At 40.3% G+C, this 22,797-nt stretch overlaps 1 protein-coding gene across 1 annotated transcript; it reads left to right on the top strand.

Moving 5' to 3' along the window:
• The first annotated feature begins 16,605 nt into the window (after positions 1-16,605).
• Positions 16,606-22,688, top strand: prdm8b (PR domain containing 8b). The gene is made up of 4 exons (XM_085295526.1): positions 16,606-16,931; positions 19,555-19,779; positions 20,334-20,565; positions 20,775-22,688. The coding sequence occupies exons 2-4, from the start codon at positions 19,561-19,563 to the stop codon at positions 22,028-22,030; spliced, it is 1,707 nt and encodes a 568-aa protein (XP_085151652.1). The 5' UTR covers positions 16,606-16,931; positions 19,555-19,560; the 3' UTR covers positions 22,031-22,688.
• The last annotated feature ends 109 nt before the right edge of the window (positions 22,689-22,797 follow it).

Genomic DNA, 22,797 nt, shown 5'->3' on the forward strand with positions numbered 1-22,797 from the left:
GCAGCTTTGAATCTGATTTATTTGAATTCATTTTGAAGTATAAGGAGTTTGTTTGCCAGAGAACAACATGCAGAAGAATGACACAGATGCATTTTTTGATATTTATGCCCATGTGGTATCCACCCTACTAACAACAATTAGCTCTCAGAACTCAGTTTCTGACAATTACAAAAGAACTGTTTATATTAAAACAGGGATTATCATCAACACAGTTCCCTTTTACATCCCTTTTATCATCATGTCAGAACTTCCTTAAAATGCACAGTCGGGGCATTCCAGTCTAACCACAGTTAAGTCATAGTAGTAACCCAGCAAAAAGTTTTGTTGACTCTGAGATTGGGTTGAAACATGAAACAAGAAAAAACCCACCTCTTTAATACTAGTTTGGTTCTAAAGGAAAGGAGATCTGAAGGATATTTTTCCTCTCCACTGCATTAGACACTCAGCAAATTTAGAATCAAAAAGTTCTTGTTATAAGGAAATAAAAAGCAGATGCATGTTTTTTTTTGTTTTTTTGTTTTTAATCTATTTAGTGGCCTGATCACAGTAATTTAACAACCAAATAAAGTGTTTATCATGGACATGTTAGTGTGTAGCTAAATTTTCACTTTTTAGCAGTGGCTGCAATATAGATGTCAGTCAACAAAATTTGTTGAGTGGAAAAAATAAATGAAAGGGTGACTGTTCACCTCTCACTTTTCACCCACTTTTAGATGCAAAAATGATGTATTGAACTATTTAAGGAACTATTACAAACATGGATATGAATATCAAAGAGGGCAAGTTTCAAATAATAGGGTCAACCCTCATTTTACGTATTTGTAATCACTGTTCTAAATGTTCAGTTTCAGGCAGTTTTTTCTACTTGTGGTTATCAATCATGTCAGTGAGGCACACATCCAAGTCCCGCCTACCAGTTGTTTAAATGAAGCGGCAGCCAATCAGAGGAGGGTTTGCTTAAAGTGAAACACTTGTAATCCGTACCACCACTGTTGTGTTTATGACTTGCTAAATAACCCATACACAGAGCGCTGACCAGGCTTGAGTAATGCCATGGTGTTTTTGAGCTTAAAATAATAACTTTTTTATGGGAAAAAACAGTTAGATATGGGTTAAACAGGTTAAAGCTGTTCTTGTACAAAATAAACAAATTATTTGTATTCAGCATTTACCAAACTTTGTAACTTCCTGTGCCTGCAAAATTGCTGGTGTTGAATTGTTTTTCCAGTTCCAATCAATCCTTGTGTGCTTCCTATTTATTTATTTTTAGGAGCCAAAGCTGCACCGTGGTAAAAATGTGTCATCCCACAACACGCGGATCTCTGGACCACATACTTGTAAATTTGCAGCTCATGAATGTCCATGATGGAGGTCCTCCTCACAGAGGCCTTTTTCATGTCGCTGTCAAAACAACTCGTTAGCTCTCGGAAAAAGACACTTTTTCAACCCATCTTTTGAATATTTCTCGCTGGACACGATCCAAAAACTTTCCCAGCCTGGACGATTGTCCTGGGAGCTTTCATTGGATTAATTTTTTTGTTTTGATTCGGTTTTTCTAGTCTGTCAGTCAACCCTCTACCCCCCTGAATTCTCGTACTCTTTGCTGTCTCTGTGTGTTTCTGTCTCTGAAAGGAAACTTTGATGCACTTATGGAATGCAGTGCTCTCTGCTCTCCCTGTGCAGGGAGCCTGAGAGGGGCCACACACCCCCGAACACTCACAAATTACACACCTCAGACGCCCTGCACGCAGCAGCTGTGTCCCAGTGCTTTAAAGGAAGCCTTCCCCTGCTCTGCTCGCTGCTGGCGTCCGCATGCCGCTGCCCATCGGGACCCTTCTGTGCTGTTTGCTGCTGTTGCCTTTGATTTGCTGCTCTGTGCAGCGGTCCTGCAGCCATCCCAGACCTCCGTGGGTTTGGAGGGGTGGATCTGGCTGTATGGTGTCAGTGATGCTGACAAGCCCTCCTCAAGGTATTCCACGTCATCTGTCATTTTCATCCCACATGTTTTTAACTTTTCTTTATTCCTCCCGACCCCCAAAATTTTAAACAGACTCTGAACACACAATCATGCATTTTTAAAGCAGCTTACATTTAACGATGCACATGCACTGAAATGTGTAAGAAATGTTTTATTCATTTTTTTTTCAAGTTTCATGGCTATGGGGACACAGAAAATCTATTTCTTTGCTCTGTCTGTATGGACCTCTTATATTGATGCATCAACTGTCAAAAAAAATGTTACGAACACTAAAAACATTACAAACTGCCATCCATAATTCGTTATTTTGGGAATACCACAATAATTCAGAATTTGTTGGCTAATCCAGACAATAGCACTTAAAACCTAATTGTCTGTACAATATAAAATTTTCCATTACTTCAGAATTACACTACTCAAACGTCTTGATGCATGCTCAATCATCCAGGTAAGTAAATCTCCAAAAGTGCATTCTGTTCATCTGTTCATAGCGTTTTCAGTGGGAGAAACATTTCGTCACTCATCCAGGTGACTTCTTTAGTCTCAGCTGACTGCAGGTTTCCAATCTTATAAACAGTACATTTGCATAATGACTGAAACCAGCCCACTGAGGGAACAATGGGCTGGGAGGTCACAGAATCAACTTTTAGAGATACACTACTCAAACAATTTGATCCTTCCAAAATATTCCTGAATGTACCGACGTGAAATCAGGGGAAACTATTCAGATATTGCTCTGAAAACTTTCATTTATTCTCCAAATTAAATTTGAGTTTTACTCTTAAGAGATTCACTGATTAGTAATTTGCTGTTTATACAACACAAGACTACAGTACAGCAGGTAACACTATACCAGGACCAGGGCCTATCTGCTGTAAAACACACCTGGCCATTACAGACATTTATCAGTGAAGAGGGCCCCTGATATTAATATTATAGTACTAAAAATGTGACAGTAACATATAATAATAGTGCCGAAGTGTTAGTCTTCATTTCTTCATTTCATGGAGTTTCAGTTTAACAGATTCAGTAATTTTACTGTCAGCCTGTTAGTTGTTTTTCTGCCTCCATTTTTTTATGATATCGTTATTATAAATTATTTTTTCTCTTCCCAGCAGATGGCCCCGCCCCTCCCTGAGCCTGGTTCTGCTGGAGGTTTCTTCCTGTTAAAAGGGAGTTTTTCCTTCCCACTGTCGCCAAAGTGCTTCTCATAGGGGGGGTCATATGATTATTGTTGTTTTTTTCTCTGTATGTATTATTGTAGGGTCTACCTTAAAATATAAAGCTCCTTGAGACGACTGTTGTTGTGATTTGGCGCTATACAAATAAAATTGAATTGAATTAACTTATATTATGCTGTAATGTGGATCACATAATAAGATATCTGCAGCTTTTTAGTGACCAGTGACGAACAAAGATTGATTGTCACATTTTTACACCAGTTTTAGTTTTCTTTTCTTTTTTTTTTTTTTTTAAGTAAAACACAAACACACAAAATGTTGCTTCAAGTATTTTCTGTGTTAAAGTCATAATTCACAGTAAAAATGTTCAAATTTGTGTTTTATCAACAAACTTTTTAAATCAGGGAATTCAGTCAGTTTGAATTATCGCTGTTGTGTGAGACAAGCAGAGCGAAGCCAAGCGGAGCATTTGAAGAGTTTGGAGGATGCTGCCCTGCCTTGACAGAGTCAGACATGCAGCTCTCTCCCCAAAGTGTATTTTTGTGTGTTGGGTTGTGTATGGGAGGATGCCCCGAGGGCAGAGGAACCTGGAACATTAAGCCTTGCCATGGCGGTTCAGCGCAGCTCTGAGCCTTGAGCCGCTCTGGCAGCTTGCCTGGGGTGGAGGTGGCAGCGGGGGTGGCACAGGTTTGGAAAAAGGACCCTCAGCTCGCTCCTCTTCACTCTTCTGGGACGCGCAACCCACTCCCTGTCTGAGTCGATGGAAATGTTTTTGTCACTTTATTTTTGGAATCACGTACACCACAGAAGGGAAAGCTGGCCTTTGCGGCCTTTGTTTGACGGCCTTCATCCAGAACAGAGAGCAACACAAATTATAAACGTTCTGGAAGATGGATGCAGATGACCGTGCTGTGTTCAACTGCTGGACAGCCTTTTATGACGGTACCTTTGAAAATCCTAAATTAATGTGCACGTCCTGAACACCATTCTTCATGCTGAGAATATTTTATTTTGATGAAGTCTCAATATCTCAAACCAGAAAGTTTGCTTAAGGGAAGGAGAGGGTACAACAACTCATACATCTACAATAACCCTAACAATCAATCACTGATAATTTTGCACTACAATATGACTTCTCTGGTTCCAGACCTTCTACCAGTCTGTGATACCTGTTGGTTTACACTCACACTCAGGCTACGTCCACACTGGCCCAGATAAATTTGACAACGGCGTTTTCGTCTGAAAATGCTCCGCGTCCACACTATCGTTTTCAGTCGTTTGCACAGAGTTGTGCGTCCACATTGAAACGTCTGAAAACGCTTACGTTCCACTACTGCCATGCGTGAAACGCAAGACGATTCGACCTGCCTCTTTTCTGTCTGCCGTTTATTTACTTTCCGGCTCTTTGAAACGTTGCGGCAAAAGGTGGAGGAAAAGCACTGAGTTTTTAAAAATGGACTAACAATGAGGTGGAATTGTTGCTACGAGTAACACAAAAGTACAAAGTTGCAAAAGCGAGTGAGAATTAAATAATTTGAAGAAAAGTTATCTGGCGCATGGAGATGGAGAGACTGATATTAATCTTTAATAGGGCTGTCAAAATTGAGTGCAAACAAAACAACTGCTGTATAATGCCCTCCGCTATCTTAGTTTAATTGGTCACATGACTGCATCACATGACTAAAATGTGTCATCGTTTTCGAAAAGGCTCCGGGTTTGCGGTCCACACTGCGACGTGAAAATGTGTCCGCTTTGGAGAGTGTTTTCAAAACGCTGTGTTTTCCTTGACCAAAAACGCTGTCGGGTGTGGATGGAAGGCCAAAAATGGAGAGAAAAAGTGAGTTTTCAAACGAAAAAGTATTAGTGTGGACATGGCCTCAATCACTGTGATTGAGCGTCATGTTATACCACTGGAAAGGAGGTGCCAGCAATAACCTACCAGAACAGTTGGTGGCTTATCCTAAGTAGAAATGGTGGGTTGTTAAACCTTCATTACTTCACTGTGTTGTGTGTGGAAAGTTATTTGGGCTCCTATTGGTCAGGGTTGCTGTGGAAAATGTCACACAGTGTCAAAGAAGCGCGATTGGGTTTTTAATTTTTTCTGTCAAGGCACCGAGGCACCGAGGCATCTCAACGTAGCATCATGTAGCTAGTTAAAACCTGGCATCGCCTGCGGTCCATCGTAATGATTAATCTCTGGCTCTCTTCCATACTGTGTCTTTTGTCCTGTCGGTAAAATGGTGTTCAAACTAGAGATGGCACGATACCACTTTTTTATGTCCGATACCGATACCGATATCATAAATTTGGATATCTGCCGATACCGATATGAATCCGATATAGTGTTTTTTAATCAACAAAACTGTTTTTTTTTAAATATCTTGCTGCATTTTGTATAAGTTCATACTCAAGTTTAAAACAACAACTACACTAAAGCTATTCTGTTATACCTGTATGCAAAAAAAAATATTTCATAGTTCAGCAATTCTGATCAATCTAATAAACTTAAACCTACACCATCCTCCCTATTCTGGTATTTTAAAGAGTACTTAGCATAAATATTAAGCAACCTAACTAATAGGGTTCCAACTCCCAGCAACAACAAAAATAAATAAATAAAAAATAGGGAACCACCCCTCACACTCCACCTCATGATGCTTAATCAACGTAATCAACCTTAATTTGATGCAGTGTGAAAAAAAATGCACAGAAATCAATTATTTTTCAAGAAATATTAAATAGATTCAACATCTTTCTTCAACAAAATTGCAGACTGCACAGATGGTACCTTCCCAAAGGAAAAAGTACTATAGCTTACTAGGGTATATATATTAGACTTAATAGTCACTATATACAGTAATGGACTTCTATTCATTTTACATCAAATTAAAACTTTGGGTGTAAGATTCGGATAATTATTTATTAAAAGCTAGACATTTTAAATGAGAATAAGAAAGAAAAGTATGTCTTTGTGCCCCCTTTTCCCTGTTCATGTCCTATCGGCCCCCCTGGCTAAACTTTGCTAGATCCGCCCCTGCACAGTTACCAGCCGTCAGCTACGTAGAAAAAGATCCTCGAGTAGAAAGTAATATTAAATAAATTCTAACAACAGCTGATCAAGCTTAAACGTGCTGCTGTTGTTCAGCCGCTGGTTTCCTCTTTCTGGTGCAAAGTGGGCCAAAAACAAACCAGAGAGATGGACTCGCGACAGAAAAGCCGATCAGCTGATCGTTAAGCAGTTTCATGATTGAAGTAGCAGCCAGAAGAAGCAGTCGCTCCATATATCGTTTGTTAAGCTTAACGCAGGAATGCTTTACAAACATTCAGAGATGGACTTACACACTTGCTTTACTTCTCTCGGGATAACTTTGTCGGAGATGAAATGCCGGGTTGCTAGCGAAGCTCCACATGCTATCCAGACCACCGACAGGTCCCGCATGCCACAGCCGCTCTATCACCTGATGCATACTGCTCCGACGTGCTAACGTTCTGAGGTGAGTTACGGCGTGTTGCAAGTTTTGTGAGGTGCTTTCGTGATATTTAATGGATCGGATTAAATTTTTTATTTTTCTCCGATATCCGATCCAGTAATTTAGGTCAGTATCGGACCGATACCGATACGTAATATCGGATCGGTCCAGCTCTAGTTCAAACGCCTTTAAAGGACTGTTTTCACAATCAAAGTTTCATTCATCTGAAAAATCCAGATGACCCGTATAGTTATTTCCTTTAAGCTCTTTCATGTGTGTACGGAGCCAAAAGGAAGTTCTTGAGCTCAGAGAGCAGGATTGCCAGTTGTTTAGGCTCATTTTGGACTTGACGGAGAATAACACTAACGCTCATGCTAATGCTGATGGTCTGTTGACCAAAATGTATGTGAACATCTGGTTACTCCATGAAATAAGTTGCACAAGATTTTATTCTTTCCAGTCAATGAGTTCTTCAGTTCTCCTTGATAAATCAGTAGTCACAGCACCATGGAGTCCAAATGTGAAAGCTAACTTTTGAGTAAAAAAAAAACAGCTAGAAAGGCATTTACAATTTCCGATTAACTGGAAGCAACTGGACAGGGTCTAATCTTTATATTTTCAAAATATACAGATAACAAAACTACCAATCCAGTCTAGCATCTGAAGAAAAATCCACAATTGTAGGTATGGATTCTAGGATCTGAACCAAGTGTGAAAACTGTGACAGACCCAAGACTATCCTTCTTCTGGATCAGACCCAGGTGTTACAGCAGCTTTCACACTTAAACAAATGTATTGAATTCTCAGGGCGAATCGCCTCAGGTTCAGTCAGCCTGAGTGTGAAAACGCCCTTAGAGAGCAATCACACCTACGTTTCATTTTCTTGGAAGAGCTCACTTCGTTACATTTGTGTATTTGATTTCTTTTGGATTGCACAATCTAGCCACTGATTAAGATATAAGACAAATATAAAGCCTTACAGGAGCTTGGACCTGTTATTTGAAAACATCACTCTTCATCATTGGCTGACAGTGACACTGAACATTAGCCAGATAGCAGCCTGAAATGTAGGAACTACAGACTTTGAACAGCAACCAATTTTCTCATCTACACATATGGAGATGTGTTTTGTGTTGCACCTTGGTTTGAAAAAACGATTTACCAGGTAAATATTCTGTTAGAGAAACATTTCCATCCATGTGATTATGTATGCAGCTGTAGCACTGCTTACAACTGAAATGATAATAAAGTTGAAAAAGTCTAACTCTGATTCGAGTTGTACTGGCCTAACCAAGTCTTTGTTAAGGCTGACTCTGGGACCTTAATGGCATTTTGACTTGGGGAAGCAAGTCTTGGCCAACTGACGATCTCCATGACAAAAACGTTTGGCACAGATACGCCAAAAACAGATATGTTTCTTTTTGAAAGACTACTTGTGACTCTCTCCAAAATGTGAGTCAATCCCATTAAACCAGCACCTTAAAATGCCCAGATTTAGAACAGATGTTGGTTTACATGTTTCAAATCACCGGCCTCAACCTCTGGACTATTTTTGTCTTGTTAGTGCCTTTCAGAGCATTTATTTATACCATTATGATATACGGGTACTAACAGCTAGTCCAAGAATTTTGTACTCCAGTGAGAGAAATGTTAGTATTTTATTTTGATGTTAAGTAATACTCATCACAAGTATCTTTCTCTGCTCCTGAGAACCTCTGTAATGGACCTTACAGAGGACATTGGTCAATATCTTTTGACTTAGGTGAGCTAGCCTACCAAGTCCTGATGGACTAAATAGAGGACATCCTGGGCTTAGCTCCGAAGAGAAAGGAAATCACAAAAAAGTTAAATGGGAAGATTCTGTTTTCCTTGGTTCTCAGGAGGCTATATCATATAACTTCCACTTGCTAACCAAGCTAGCTATCGTTAAATGAAAAGTAAAACGAAGGCTTTAAAACAGAAGCTCAAAAACCAGTGGGTGGCATCATGATGGCTAGCGAGCTGTGCAGGTGCCATAAAAACTTGCTTTAGTAGTTTCATAGTGAGAAGTGTGTACACTTAACTGTGCTAAGTTTGGCTGTTAGCTTGTTACTTGCTACACGTGCAGGAAACCCCACTTTAGTAAAGTGGAGGCTAAAGGCTAATCTGCTGATAATGAAACCGCAACAGAGAGATGCTGCAAGGTATAGGGCAGTACCTTTTTCTTTTCCAGGTTGGCAGTGCAGTGATGGATATGTATACATTAGTGTGTGTTGTTTCCTTTTTAGGGGGCACAAATTCGTTATATCTAGCTGGGATCATCCGCATGTGGCATCATGCACCAAATTGATATGGCAAGGGAACCACGCTCATTCTGCTTGAAATCAGTACCAGGTGCCACTAGTGTCATTACTAAGACTGGGAGTGCCAAACACCCTCTGGTGTTCTTGCTGTCTGTTTCCACCTTGGCATGTCTTCCCTAAAAATCTGTCCAGTGCAGTCATTCAAACATCAGAGTCGTGCAACAGTAAATGCAAAGAACGCTGTCATTGTTTCCTCTAATGCAAAAAATTGCACTTCAAACAGCCCCTGTTGGCTGTGCTGCCAATCAAACACGTCCTGCCCACTCACAGGTCTGGAGCATAAAGGAGCATTTCACATGCATCTCCAAAGACGCGTCTTTTCTTTTCTTTTCTTTGAGCAATTAAAAAATTAACAGCGACCTTGAAAATCCCTTTAAGAAGTGAATCTAAAGAGGACCAGTTGGAGACATCCTCAAGCACCTCGGTGACGTGACGCCTGGTGGTATTGTTCACACTTGACCAAGAAAAAAACAAAACAATCGCAGGTTGACCGACGCAAACACGGTCTTAGCTTCTCTTTGTTCCCTCTTTCTTCCCCTCTTTGGTCCTCATTTCTCTTTCTTTCTCTCTCTTTTTTCTCTTTGTAGTTAGAGCACCAGAAGCTGTGGAGAGAAGAGTCCAAGCCGGCCAACAAAGCTATTGAAGCATTACTCCCCCCTTCCCTCCCTCCCCCATCTCCCTCTCTCTCTCCCTCTGTTTCAGGCCTTGCTGTGTTTTTGGCAGTTACTACTGACCATCATGAACGTCATTGCCAATTTTTGTGAAAACTGGCACATATGGCAGCTGAAGTGCCATATGCCATACAGAATATTTTTTGGACGTTACCCCCATTTGTATAATCGCTGGATCCGGTATAAAAGTGGCTCATTATTAATTCATTCCTTCCCAGTTTTTTTCTCTCTCTCCTGTTTGGTTCCCCTGTGTGGGTTTTTTTTCCCCTCATTTTCCTTCATTTTTTTCCAGGTCCGTTTGATGTCTAGGAGGACAGGAACGACAAGTTAATTTAATGTGCAGTGTGGGGATTAAAGCGTTTGGTTAATTCAAAGGTAAATGCAGGGATTATTTCTCGTGTGCACGTCCATCTCTGTGCATTAATCTTGTTTTTATTCTGCTGTACTATAGCACAAATTAGGTTTTAAATGCTTAAATACTCCAGTGCTAAATTGGTTTATTGCAAAAGTGATGCCCTGTAGAGTAGCCAGGGTTTTAAAGGATTGCCTTAATAGTCTTTATTTTTTTTAATATTGAAAAGTCCAATGAAAAATTTCCTATTAGCAAATGATGTATTCGTCTATGTTAAGAGCTAATTTCTGTTTAATATTGTGAATTCCTATGTTTAGCTTTTACTTAACCAAGCATTTTTAATTTGTTCTACTTGAGAAAATAAAACACTTCCTGTGTGACGGAGGAGGACTTTAGCAGCAAATTTAAGAGCTGAACTGGCTGAAGGTTGAGTCACTGTTATATCACTCAAAGTCTGTTGCCAGACTGACATTTATTTATATAAACTTGTGATTAAATGAGCCAAAATCTCTTGGACGCACAGATGCCTTTTACGGCTGCAAGTTCTTCCCGCTCTGTCTCACATGAACAGCTTTCGCATTCCTCGTCCACTATTGCAGGAATTGTTTCCTCTTGTGTGTCTCCGTCTTACTGCAGAGCGCACACACTTGACACACAAACGGCTCACACTTCCTCTCTGATTCTTCCTCACAGTCGCTGCCTCTCTTCCTTCTCCTCTTCTGCCCTCCTTTGGAAAGAGACTGAAAGATCTACTCTAACGCTCTCAGCCTTCCCAGCGTTTCTGTTCGTCCATCATGATGTCAGATTTTGGCTCTTCTTCATCGCACCTGGACCGTTAACTCAGCTCAGAGCTGCTACATTTGAACACTGATGATGTCACTAATAGATAACCAGGAGATTTGAGGCTTTGGGCCAAAGTCACTCCCTTCTTTCGGTGATCACATAACAAACGCACAGCAGTTCAGTTTTTCAGGAGGTTCTCAGTAGTTTTGGTTTATGGCTTCGCGTGCAGCGAGACATGAGCACTTTATTCAGTGACTTTTCCTCAGCTGTTCTGATGAGCTTTAGTGGCTTAATACAAATACTTCTGATTTATTTATTTCTCCTTATTATTATTTCTAGCACCCAAAAAACAAGCAAATAAAAATGAAATATCCTGAAGCTGCATCTGTACAACTGTTTTAAAAGCCGTCAAAGTCAAAGAAAATCTAATCAGTACTGTGCCAACTTACAATTATTAAGCTCCCGCTGGCTTTGACAATTTTGTATTTAATGATAAGCTGTGCAACATGACACCAGCTTTAAGATATAATCTTCCTGCAATTCCAGCAGTATTTTTGCACAAACACAAAAATTAACCTGCAAATATTCGAGCAGAAGAAACAACAAAGGTCTGTGCGGTGCTCAGGAACCCGTCTGCACCAGGGGTTAGTTCATGTGCAACACAATTAACTGGCAGAAAATGAAACGTAGTTCCCTCCCAGTGAATAAATGATTTGGGGCTAAATTGATAGCATCCGAATATTAAGTAAAAGAAAAGAAAAATTAGAGGCACACGAGGCAATGCTTTATATCAGGATTGAAATGTAAATGTTTTCTTGCAAAACAAAATCTGTTATTTCTGCTTTTTAATCTTGCTGTCGTAACCGACAAGAGAAGCACATCAGAAGTTTATCTGAGTCTTTGCATTGAATGACTCCTTCATGCTTTACACCACACAAAGAAAAGATAAGAAGAAATGTGAACTAAAAGCAGTTCAACATGCTGCACCTCAGCAAGACGTCAGAAAGGTGCTCTGCATTGAAAGAGAGAGTTTGATAGGTGTCATATAAACCCTGTGTGATGGTGAAGTAAGAAAGCGTCCTGTCTCCCCTTTATTTTATTCATGCGGCGTGTGTGAACGAGTGATTTTTAAAACATATTCATCTCCACATTAAAAGTGGACGGCGATTTATTAAACATTTTTGCAGCAAACAGTAGCTGTCAACACATTCACAGCTGAGAACTCTGACTCTGTCCGGGTGAATAACCTGCTTTTCCTGTGATGTGTTTACCCATCGAAGATCAATGCATTTGTCTCTCGAGCTGCAAAGCAAAACATGCCTAATATTTGATGAGACGCCGTGACAGGAAGACAGTGGGAACGGGACGCGGCGCTGCCAGTTTCTGTCTGCTGAAATCCATTTGAAAAAGCTTCTGTTGTCATTCTCGTGATATGCCGGATGAAAGGAAAGGAAATTAACTTATCATTGCCGGAGAATTTAGTATTACAGGGAGAAGATTAGAGACAAAGTTTGTTTCTGAAGTTGCTCAGGTGTTTGTGAGGAAATGTTCAAGAACGCCTGTTGGTGCATGATAAAAATATGATCCTGTCAAAGTCTTTCTATAATTGATGGCGCGGTGATGATGACCACAAGATTGTTCCCACAAGGTGTTGCGTGATGGCTGTGAATTAATAATGGTGTGGGTATCAACCTGCTTTCCTCATGCAGTATTAATTCATCAGGTAAACTGACCGGATAGAAGTTTTAGATGAATACAGGAAAACATGAGCAACTTTTCATTTGATCAGAGTATGTGTTACAAATTTAATTTTTCAGGTTCTACGACTTTTTTTTGTATATAGTTTGTCAAGATAATGAAACAGTTTAAATCTTAATCAATATCTCAGTTTGAAATGTGAGTCTCATCTCATTGGTCTGATTTTTGGGGTCATTGTCACAGTTTTAGCAGCTCTGGCCGGATGTCCTCTTCTTCCTCCTTCTTACAAACCTCTGATAGGCTAAACCTGGGGTCACTAACGACGGTTTTGTTCCTCCAAGTGCCAAGATGACCGATATCCATGAACTAGCATGCATGACGCATATCTCAACCCAGCTAACCTGATCAACATGACATACTGTGAAATGTTGGCAGCAAAATTGGTTTAGTGGCTTGGTTGTTTGAAACTGTTGATAGCTGTCACAAAAAAGATTGTCGTTTTGAATGTTTATTAAATTCTTGGCACTTAGTCTATCTTGTTAAACCCATGAGTAGCATTATGCTAAATGCTTGGTTACAGCTAGGCTAGTATGCTATCATGCTACATGCAGATTTAGCATGAATTCAGTATCCTCATTTTTTGTCATTTTGGATCTAAATTGCAAAGTGTGATATTGTCTGACATGAAAAAGTTAAGTTATATATATGTTGCTTAATTTCAGTGATACCTCAATCAAGACTACAAATCTCATTTGGTAGTTTTTATTCCTTCTAACTGAAGACAATAAAGAAAACAAGAAAATGAATTATATAAAAGTAAGTTATGTGTTTTATAATTATAAAACACATAACTTACTTTTAAATATATGAAACTGGAAAAATGTGGGGAGGACAAATAAATACAAAGGTCCTTTTAGTTACATGTCTTGCAACGTGACTGGTATGTTGAAATGCTTCTGTGTGGTTATTTTGAAGCATTATCTAAAGTAGACTTCATTTTAGAGATCACCTGGACATTAACAATATTGTGTAAAAAATCAGGTGTCAAAACCATTTTTAAAAAACGGTTAAAAACTTTCCTGACTTGCCCGAAAAGATTCGAGTCCCAAATTTCTCTCATTTCCAGTTTGTCTTTTGACATGCTAATGATTTTAGCAAAATGCTAAATTTAACACAATTCTTTTTTAAATCTCATAATATTTTAAATGTGGTAGGTTTTTCTTTACTAAATTGTATCTTAGTTTGTTTGTCCTCACTACAACATTCAACCCAAAGCCTAATATTACTGTGTCCAGTGAACATTAAGGATGAAGATCTGAAGTGCATCTGTGAGCATCTGAGGATGCTCTCAGTAGATTTCAGCCTTAATAAATAAATGTAATTTAGCCTGATATTAGTGATTTTATTGCCACAGGCTTCACTGCATCTGTTCCACTTTCCACGTGTTGGATCGACAAAATATCGTCTACAGTAGAGGAAACACTTTTACTGAGATAAAATTTACACTGTTATTTCACTCTAAAAATTATTTTGCTGTTTTTTGCAGTTTTCTCTTAACATGTGAATATGTTGGTATTAACTACAAAATTAGAATAAAATTTGAGTAGAAACTGAAGAGAGATGCTCTCAGGGAAAACTTCAGTTTCAAATGATCCAGATGACACACACTGCTGTGCATTTGTGTCTTAAAAGCACACACAAATACTTTATTTAACCACAGTTTATCGCACAGACATGCCCCTGAATAATTTTTTTATGTTCATGAAATTAAGTTCCTACAATCTTACTAATAACCAGCTGATAGCAATGCCTGAGGGAAAAAAGGAACACATTTCGTGTTCGTTTCTTTATTTTAATTTTAATTTTCGGATTGTCGATTTTGCTCTTAAGTGTCGTATTTTGATTTTTTTGAAGCCACGACTATTTCGACAAAGCTCGATGAAAAATACAGAATAAGTTAAGTGTGTTGGATTTTTCACAAGCACACAATGTCAGGCCAAATACCGGCAGCTCTCAGCAAACTGTGACAACTGTGTTTTATCCTTCAGGGGTTTGTATTGTGTGTGCATTTATTCCCCTCCGAAAAATTTGGGTGCACTCCTGATCACTCATACCACGACAGGATGCTTCAGCTGATCTGTACTCATATTTATCCACAGCACACACTGCAATCTCACACCATCTGTAAAAAAAAAAAGTAACTGAAAATGACGGTCTGGAGAGGACGATTATTTTAAAATATTCTATTTAGTATTAGGTCTTTAAAAAATGTTAATGTGATTAAAAAGAAGAGGAAATGATTTTGTTTTTCACATCCACGTTCTCCTCTTGCTTCCTTTCTGACTGAGAAGAGCTTTACTTTCTCTTCAGCTGAAACTAGAGGGCGAAAGATCAACTGTTCTTTCAACTAAAACTAGAAGTTGTAACTTAAGTGTTATCTGTTTTTTCTAATATGCAAAAAATTACTTGTGAAACTAACAACAATAAGTAAAACATCACCTCAAAAACCGCCTGAAATACCAATAAATACTTGTTTTTTCCCCTTTCCTTTGGTAAAAGCTTGAGAAAAGCTTTTTGCAGAATATTTCTGGTATAAGAGCAGAATTCAATACAAGTGAGGAACCCAGTTTATCCACATAACCGAGCTCCAATGCAGAAACCTCCAATTCTGTGTTTGGGGTTTAGTGTTGTTTTAAATTATCAAATAAACCACTACAGTGGCTCTGGGAAGGCAAAGTATTCCTAACCCTGTGTTACCAGGATATGTGATTTCTGTCATTGGAAAATTGTTCCAAATCTTGGCAATCAAGGAACCAAAAATAACTAACTGACCCATAATAAAAATGAATAAATAAATAAATAAATACATGTTCTATTTCTCTGTAGAAGCTGGGATTAAGGGTTAGGGTTTGTCCCATCAGTGGCTGATGATACAGACCTCACAAGATGATTGTAACCACTAACTAGAGACTTAGCATAGAGAATATTAATCATGTGACTGATTCATAAATTTTATGTTCAAAGTATATTATGTATATAATGTTCAAATAGTTACTGGTTACATCATTTTCTTTAAAAATGTCTATAACACCAGAAAGAATTTCTTATTGGACTTTACAATAAGAGAATGGGCCTTTAACTTCCTCTTCTTGATTTTTAGCTTTTAATCTTAAAATGACATGCAGGTTGAAAAATCAATGCATAATAGTACACATTTGATTTTTTTTTAAGTAGCTATATTAAGACTTTGGTCAAGTCTTAGTTAGGGTACATTAGGAGAAATCTCTTGCACAGATAAAAGTAATGCCTTATTTTCAAATAGACATTAAAAAAGTCCTCAGTGAGCTGTACCTGACCTGCAGCTTTATTTCCATCACAATATCGAGCCTTCACTCAATGCAAATTATACACTGGCGCCCCCTAAATGAGCCCGAACACAGTACAGACAGCATCAGCAGCACTGACAGCAGCGGCAGAGATCCGCTGTGAGAGACTGCCCGGGATACCCAGGCGCTCTGACCGCATGGAGAACCGGCTGGCACGGCGGGAGGCAGCGGGAGCGCGCGGTGCCCCCGGTAATGCCTGCTCAGCTCAGAGTCCAAATTAAAAAAAAAATTTAAAAGTGCTGCGAGTTTAAACCACAGAGAAAGTTGGTTTGTTGCACTGAGCAGTACCACCATGCATAAAGGAGGCTTGGAGCCAAATTTGGAGGGGCTGAAGTGGTGCTTTATTGGGTTAACTTAACAACAATAATAATGATGATAACAATAACGATAATAATAATGATAATGATAATAATATTCACAGTAATAATAATGATGATGATGGAAGAACATTTTTATTCTCTCGACAACTCGAAGCTGCTGTTGGCTTCTCTCCTCTCCCCTCACAATAGAAATCTTCAACTTAAATGTCACTTTATTCCGACCAATACAACCACCAACTATTGTCATCTGAATTACAATAATAATGGGCGGGGGTGAGAGGGGTCTTTATCCCTCCGCACATCCATAAATCGCACGAAATGACAGTCGGCCAGTGAAGAGTTAAAGGGAGGAGACGGAGAGTGACACGCCTCATTGGGTAGATTATGTGCCGCAAACAAAAAGTGTGTGTCGGTGTGCCAGTCAGCCAGAGCATCGGGCCCCATCTGCACGCCTCTCTCTCCCCCTCTCTCTCTCTGTCTGCTTTTATCCGCGCAGCTCTCTCTCCCTGCCCCGCTCCTTCACTGCCAGTGTCGGCGGCAGCAGCAGCACTGTCACTTTCAGCACACTGGGGAGGAAATGTACTGATACTACGGAGCAGCCCGGGAGCGCATCACCATCTCCATCATCACCTCCATCACCGTCACCGCATCCCCCCTCTCGTCTTTTCGGGGCTTTTTTCCCCCGCATTGATTCGCAGCATCGCTCTCAAATCGTTTGTGGATTATTGTTCCCTCCTCATCGACGGAAAGGTAGGTCTGTGACGTGAAAGCTGTGTGTGGTTCGGATAGTTTTGGAGCAGGAAAAAGGGGTGGGTTGGGTGGTGGGTTCGCTTTGCGCGGCACGCGTCCTGCAGAATAAACAGCAGGGAAAAAATAGGGGGTAAAATAAAGCAAACGCAGATGTTTCCTCGCTGTCGCAGTTCAATCACAGCGCTGATTCGGGACAGTTTTAGCGGATGGGTGAAACACCCCCCAGTTTCAGCTCACCCCCACCTGCAGCGGGTTTGGAGGGAGAGGGTGGCTGCTTTCCTCCAGTTTGGATGTACAAACACGCCGCTCGGTGTCTCTTTTTTATTAATTCGAGCCTGGCCTTGACTCATATCAGTCACCCGATAATTTGTGAGGCTTTCATCCACCTCAAACGACTATCTGGGTTCCTTTGAACATAAAGAGGTTCTGTTTAGTGCCGGAAACAATTTTTTTAGCTTCACATCGCAGCGCCGGGATCCGCTTTGGAAAGGCTGTGTGCGCAAAATGTTCCAGAGAATCTTCCTGCTGCTGCTAAACGTTTACGAAGTTACAAAATCCTATAAATCAGCCGACTTCAGTGGCAGCTGTTCTTTGTTATTTAATCAAATTTCCACACTTCTTTTAAAACAATAATACTAATGAAAATAATAAATAACAGTAGAAGCCAAACCAGAGGAAAGCATCGCTTTTTCCCTTTTTGGAGCCACAAAACAACTGCGGATACCGGGGACAAACAGACGGTAGCTCATCTGTTCCCACCGCCAATCACCGGCACGAGAGCAGTTATCAATATCCGCCCGTTTATTTCTGAACCGGATCACATTTACGCGCAAAAGCCACGTTTCTCCCTGCGCGCAAGAGTGCACAGACCTTTATCCCAGCTGTGGAGCTTTTAAATGATACTTAAATGATTTTCTAATTAATGGCTTCATTTCTTTGCACGAACTGTGCCAAGACCGCGCCTCGTGGACTATGAAAAATAATAATAATAATAATAATTATTATTATCATATAATAACAACTGCACTCTAAACTGTTAATTATAGTTACTTTGTTATAGGCCCAAAGTACAACAGTAAATCATTTTTATTCATATTTTGCTGTTGCTAAAATAAACCAAACAGTGATCAGAGAACATTATATACAACATATCATTTCAACAATTTAGAAATGGCGTCTTAAGGAAAAGCTATTTGTCTGAATTTATTGTTTGTATTTATTTATTTATTTCTGCCGTCCTTTGTGCCTAATTTACGGCCGAACAAATGTGCATCAGGTGCAGGCTTCCGCGCACAGATTCTGCAGTATTTAAACGCCAGAGGAGGAAGAGGGGAGGAGAGGAGGGAGTGAAAGAGACGCAGCCGTCTAAACACACACATTCAGAGGTTAGAAAGGGAGAAAAGAAATAATTAACTGGTCGTGCTGCTTTAATTACAGTCTCAGAGGGGAAAGTGGCGGATTATGGTAATGAGGCGACATACGCTGCCGCTTGTAGAAAGGAGAGAAAGGTTGGCTGACATGAAATCACTGACTTTGACAGTCCACTTGAAACCCATTGGACATGCTCTCTCCGTTGGACGTGCTCGGACCTCACCAGCTCCTACTGAGGGCGCCGTCGTCTTATTATCCTTCTCTTTTTTCTCCTTTGTAACAAAAACAGTCTTCAGACAATGTGAGAAATCCAACAAAACCAGACACGATATTAAATGGATAAAGATAATATTTATAGAAAAAGCAATGATCACACAAGCGTGAAGCACAGTCAGCTCACTGGAAAAGTAAGGACGTTAAAAGCGACTCTGGGAACTGTAGGAAATACAGTAAACGCTTTAACAGGAAGCACCTGGAAATACTGAAGCACCAAACTTTTTTTTTTTCATAGTAATTTTTCATTTTCATTTTTCTTGCATCAGGCAGAGAGGACATTGAGGGAGTCCGCGAAGGCCTTTTTATGTTAAAATTAGCATTAATACTTTATTATATCACTTATGCGAACATTATATAATAATAATCTGATTGGATTAATAGCCGTGTATACTATTGTTAACAAGAAAACATTCTAGATTGTTTTATTCCTATACACATATCGCTTATTTTTACAGACAGCATTATTATTATTATTGTTAATAATAATAATAATAATAAGTATTATTATTATTATTATTATTATTATTATTATATATTAATGAAAAAAATCACGTGATCACTAATCTCTGATTGATTTAGTTTTTTATTGTCGCTTTGTTTATTGTGATTGTTATATAATCGGATATTGGGAAACTACATCATCAATATGCTGAAAGTGTTGCCGTCATGAACTTATTACGTGGTTTGAATAAATTAAAAGGGAAAAAAAACGGGCCCCTCAACGACGCCCTTGACAGCTGGTTTAGCCAATCTGTCTAGGAAGAGATTTATTTCCTATCAGCTGGTACAGCGGAGGGTATAATCCACTAAATAACCAAAGGTTAGGCTCCAATGTGTGATTTGTTTTTGCTTGATGAATATATTAAAGAGGAAATTACGCATTTTGGGGACAAAAAAGAGGAAATTTGATGCTTTCCGTTAGACATTTTTGAGGCCTGTACTGACGCTGGTTTCTCGTGGTTCCGTGTGTCCGCAGTGTGACATGGAGGAGTCCAGCTCTCAGAAGTTGGTGTGGGATGGGGACGCCAAAGCGGTGCAGCAGTGTCTCACGGACATTTTTACGAGCGTCTACACAACGTGCGACATCCCGGAAAACGCCATTTTCGGGCCTTGCGTGCTGAGCCACACGTCTCTGTATGACAGCATCGCCTTCATAGCTCTGAAATCCACCGACAAGCGCACAGCACCTTATATATTTAGGGTAAGTGGAGCTTTATTTTGATCACAAATTTGAAATAATTTTATTTTAATGCATCCCTTATACAGGTTTTAATTAGCTCAATTATGACTGAAGACAGATTTTACTGATTGGCATCTAAACTGGCCTAAAATGACAATGTTTTTAAATTTCTGTGCATTTATTTCTGTCCAATAATTAAATATATCCCTAGAGATGAAAACCAAAAGGCTAAAAAAAGGAATAAAAAAACATATATGGTCACTAAAATCTTATAGGGACATACTAGTAGATTTTGCTTGTTTTTAATAGCTATAGTAATTTGCTTAATTTCAAGTGGAAAATTAGGTTTATTAAAGCATTGTGAACATTTTTTGTCTTCCCTGAATTATTTTTTTAAACTTAGATTCCAAACTATAAAAATACACGTTGTGCCCTCCTTGTTTCTGCAGCAGTTTGGGGGTAATTCTCTCTTCCCATTTGCATCTAAAAAACAGCCTGAGAGGTTTATGGGGTGGAAATAATTTGAAATTAATTATTTAAGTATTAACCCAAAATGCTCTTGCTTGATGGCACAGGTGGACACTTCAGCGGCCAACAGCACCTCGGAGGGCCTGATGTGGCTGCGGCTGGTCCAGTCAGCCCGGGACAAAGAGGAGCAGAACCTGGAGGCCTACGTGAAGAACGGCCAGCTCTTCTACCGCTCGCTCCGACGCATTGAGAAGGACGAGGAGTTGCTGGTCTGGTACGGCAAAGACCTCATCGACCTGCTGCTGCTCAGTTCCAGCAGAGTGCCTCCCAAAAGCAAAGGTGAGCCAGTCAAGACAGTAAAGTGTTTCAGCTTGTGTTTAAACCATGACATTTATTGTTTTCTTCTTTTAGTTTTTACTTTGATTTCATCCGATGCAGGCTTCACACAATGCACTAAAGAATACATAAAGTTATATTTACTGCAGTGCAGTACAAAGGTCATATTCTTGAAGTAAATTTTCAATAATTTCCTTTTGTCCTCCGGTTAGGTTCATCCCACCACTCCTGTCCGGACTGCAGCCAGCGGTTCCAGTTTGAGTTCCCTTTCTTGGCCCATCTCCGGTTCCGTTGCACCAAGAGACTGCAGAGCATTGCTGCAGCCGACGAGGAGCCCAGCAAAGACAGCGGCACAGAGCGACTAAACGCAACCCCAACCAGGACCAGCCCAAAGGTAGTCCGCTCCGAAGGTTTCAGCAGTCATCAGGACAACAATAAACCCTCCACAGACTTTCATAACCTAGCCAGGGATCTAGAGAACAACCGGACCAGCCCGCCGAGTGACAAGGAGGCCGAGATCTGCAGCGAGAGCTCGGGCAAGAGGAAGTTCTCCGAAATAGAGGACAGGGAGTGCAGAGGACCCAGCCTTCCGCAGTCCAAGTCTAAAGATGAGCTTGCAACGTCTGTGCAGAATTACAGAGGAGCATATGGCCTAGAGGACAACCACCGGTCCTTCTCCCCACCAGGCTCCATAGAGCTGGGAGAGGTAAAGCGCAGCGCCTTTACTGAGGTTAAGTCAGCCCAGCACTCCAAACAGCACAGCAGCAGCAAAAGTCTCCAAAGCTCCAACTCTGAAAACAAAGATGGAGGTCGGCCCAGCAGCAACCCCTCGGAGAAACACCTTAGCATCAGGTCTGTGCTGTCAGAGACGCAGCCGCCCCAAAGCTCGCCCATGGGCAGTGCTTTCACCTCCGTCAGCCAGCAAGGAGGTGGCAGTGGTGGGGAGAGGAAGAGTGCCTTCAGTCAGCCATCTCGCTCCTTTTCGCAGATCTCACCACTGGTGATGCCACCCAAGCTGCTGGACTGCCACCCAGCGGTGGGCGACACCATCTCCTCCAACAGACTCTACCAGGCTGACCACCTTGCTGCCAAGCTGCAGGGTGCAGAACTGGGCGCCAACTGCCCCGTGCCGGGTGGCATGGCCAAGCAGAACCCCTTTGTCTACGCCACCACCTTCTGGCCCAAGAACTCCGGACCTATCCAGCTTCAGATGCCCTCAGCTCTCACCCTGCTGCCTCCCTCATTCACCTCGCTCTGTCTGCCCGCTCAGAACTGGTGCGCCAAGTGCAACGCCTCCTTCCGCATGACCTCAGACCTGGTTTACCACATGCGATCCCACCACAAAAAGGAGTACTCCATGGAGCCTCTGGTCAAGCGGCGGCGCGAGGAGAAGCTCAAGTGCCCCATATGCAACGAGTCCTTCCGGGAACGGCATCACTTGTCACGTCACATGACCTCCCATAACTGACTTTTTGAAACTAACAAGGACGAGACTTTTGTTTAACATGGACGGATTGTCAACCTGCCTGGATTTAAGCACTCCAACTGGAAATAGACCACTTAAAAACACAAGAACACCCCTTGCACTTACTTTCACTTTGGACTATAATCTTTGAATTCCTTTTCTGTCTGTTTGCTTTTACTCCCCTGTAAAAACAATTAATGTTTTGGGTGTATGCAAATGCGTTTTGACTTCAAAAATGAATCTATTTATGAAAAGTTCACTTAAAAGTTTGAGAATAAGGGAAGATTTAAATATGTGTAATTGTACAGTAAGTTGTATTTTATATCATATAAATGCAAATATAGAGAAAAATGACAAATGTAGTCATACATCATGGTTTACAACGCAGCGAGTTTTTTCATGTCTACAACCAATATGGACACAAATTGGGGATATTATGTCAGACTATATTTCAGAGTGCATGTAATATGAAATGATATTGATTTAAGATGCAGTCTATACATTACAATGTAAATAATTTGTTTTATTTCAAATACAAAGTGTAATATTTTGTGTCAGTGGGGAATAGTTTCAGTGTTTCTTCCTTTTGCGGGAATTTACTACTTGATAGTTTATCTAATCATGTTGAATGCATTGACAATAAAATAGCTTTATTTTCAAACTGTGGCCTTCATGGATTTTTTTTGACTGCAACTCAAATATATATTAAATAAAATCTTTATATATTCTGTGTTTTGTATTCATACATTATAACATTAATTCTAGGGATG

Source organism: Mchenga conophoros, linkage group LG12 (genome assembly GCF_057382185.1).
Source record: "Mchenga conophoros isolate Kocher_MC1m ecotype Shallow Benthic linkage group LG12, M_conophoros_male_GT1.1, whole genome shotgun sequence".
NCBI classification, from domain to species: Eukaryota; Metazoa; Chordata; class Actinopteri; order Cichliformes; family Cichlidae; genus Mchenga; species Mchenga conophoros.

Excerpts from the sequence above, each read along its gene's own strand:
- prdm8b (XM_085295526.1), top strand. The coding sequence starts at position 19,561 with ATGGAGGAGTCCAGCTCTCAGAAGTTGGTGTGGGATGGGGACGCCAAA. Across the intron at positions 19,780-20,333 it reads CAGCACCTTATATATTTAGG|GTGGACACTTCAGCGGCCAA; the intron begins GTAAGTGGAGCT and ends TTGATGGCACAG. Across the intron at positions 20,566-20,774 it reads AGTGCCTCCCAAAAGCAAAG|GTTCATCCCACCACTCCTGT; the intron begins GTGAGCCAGTCA and ends TCCTCCGGTTAG.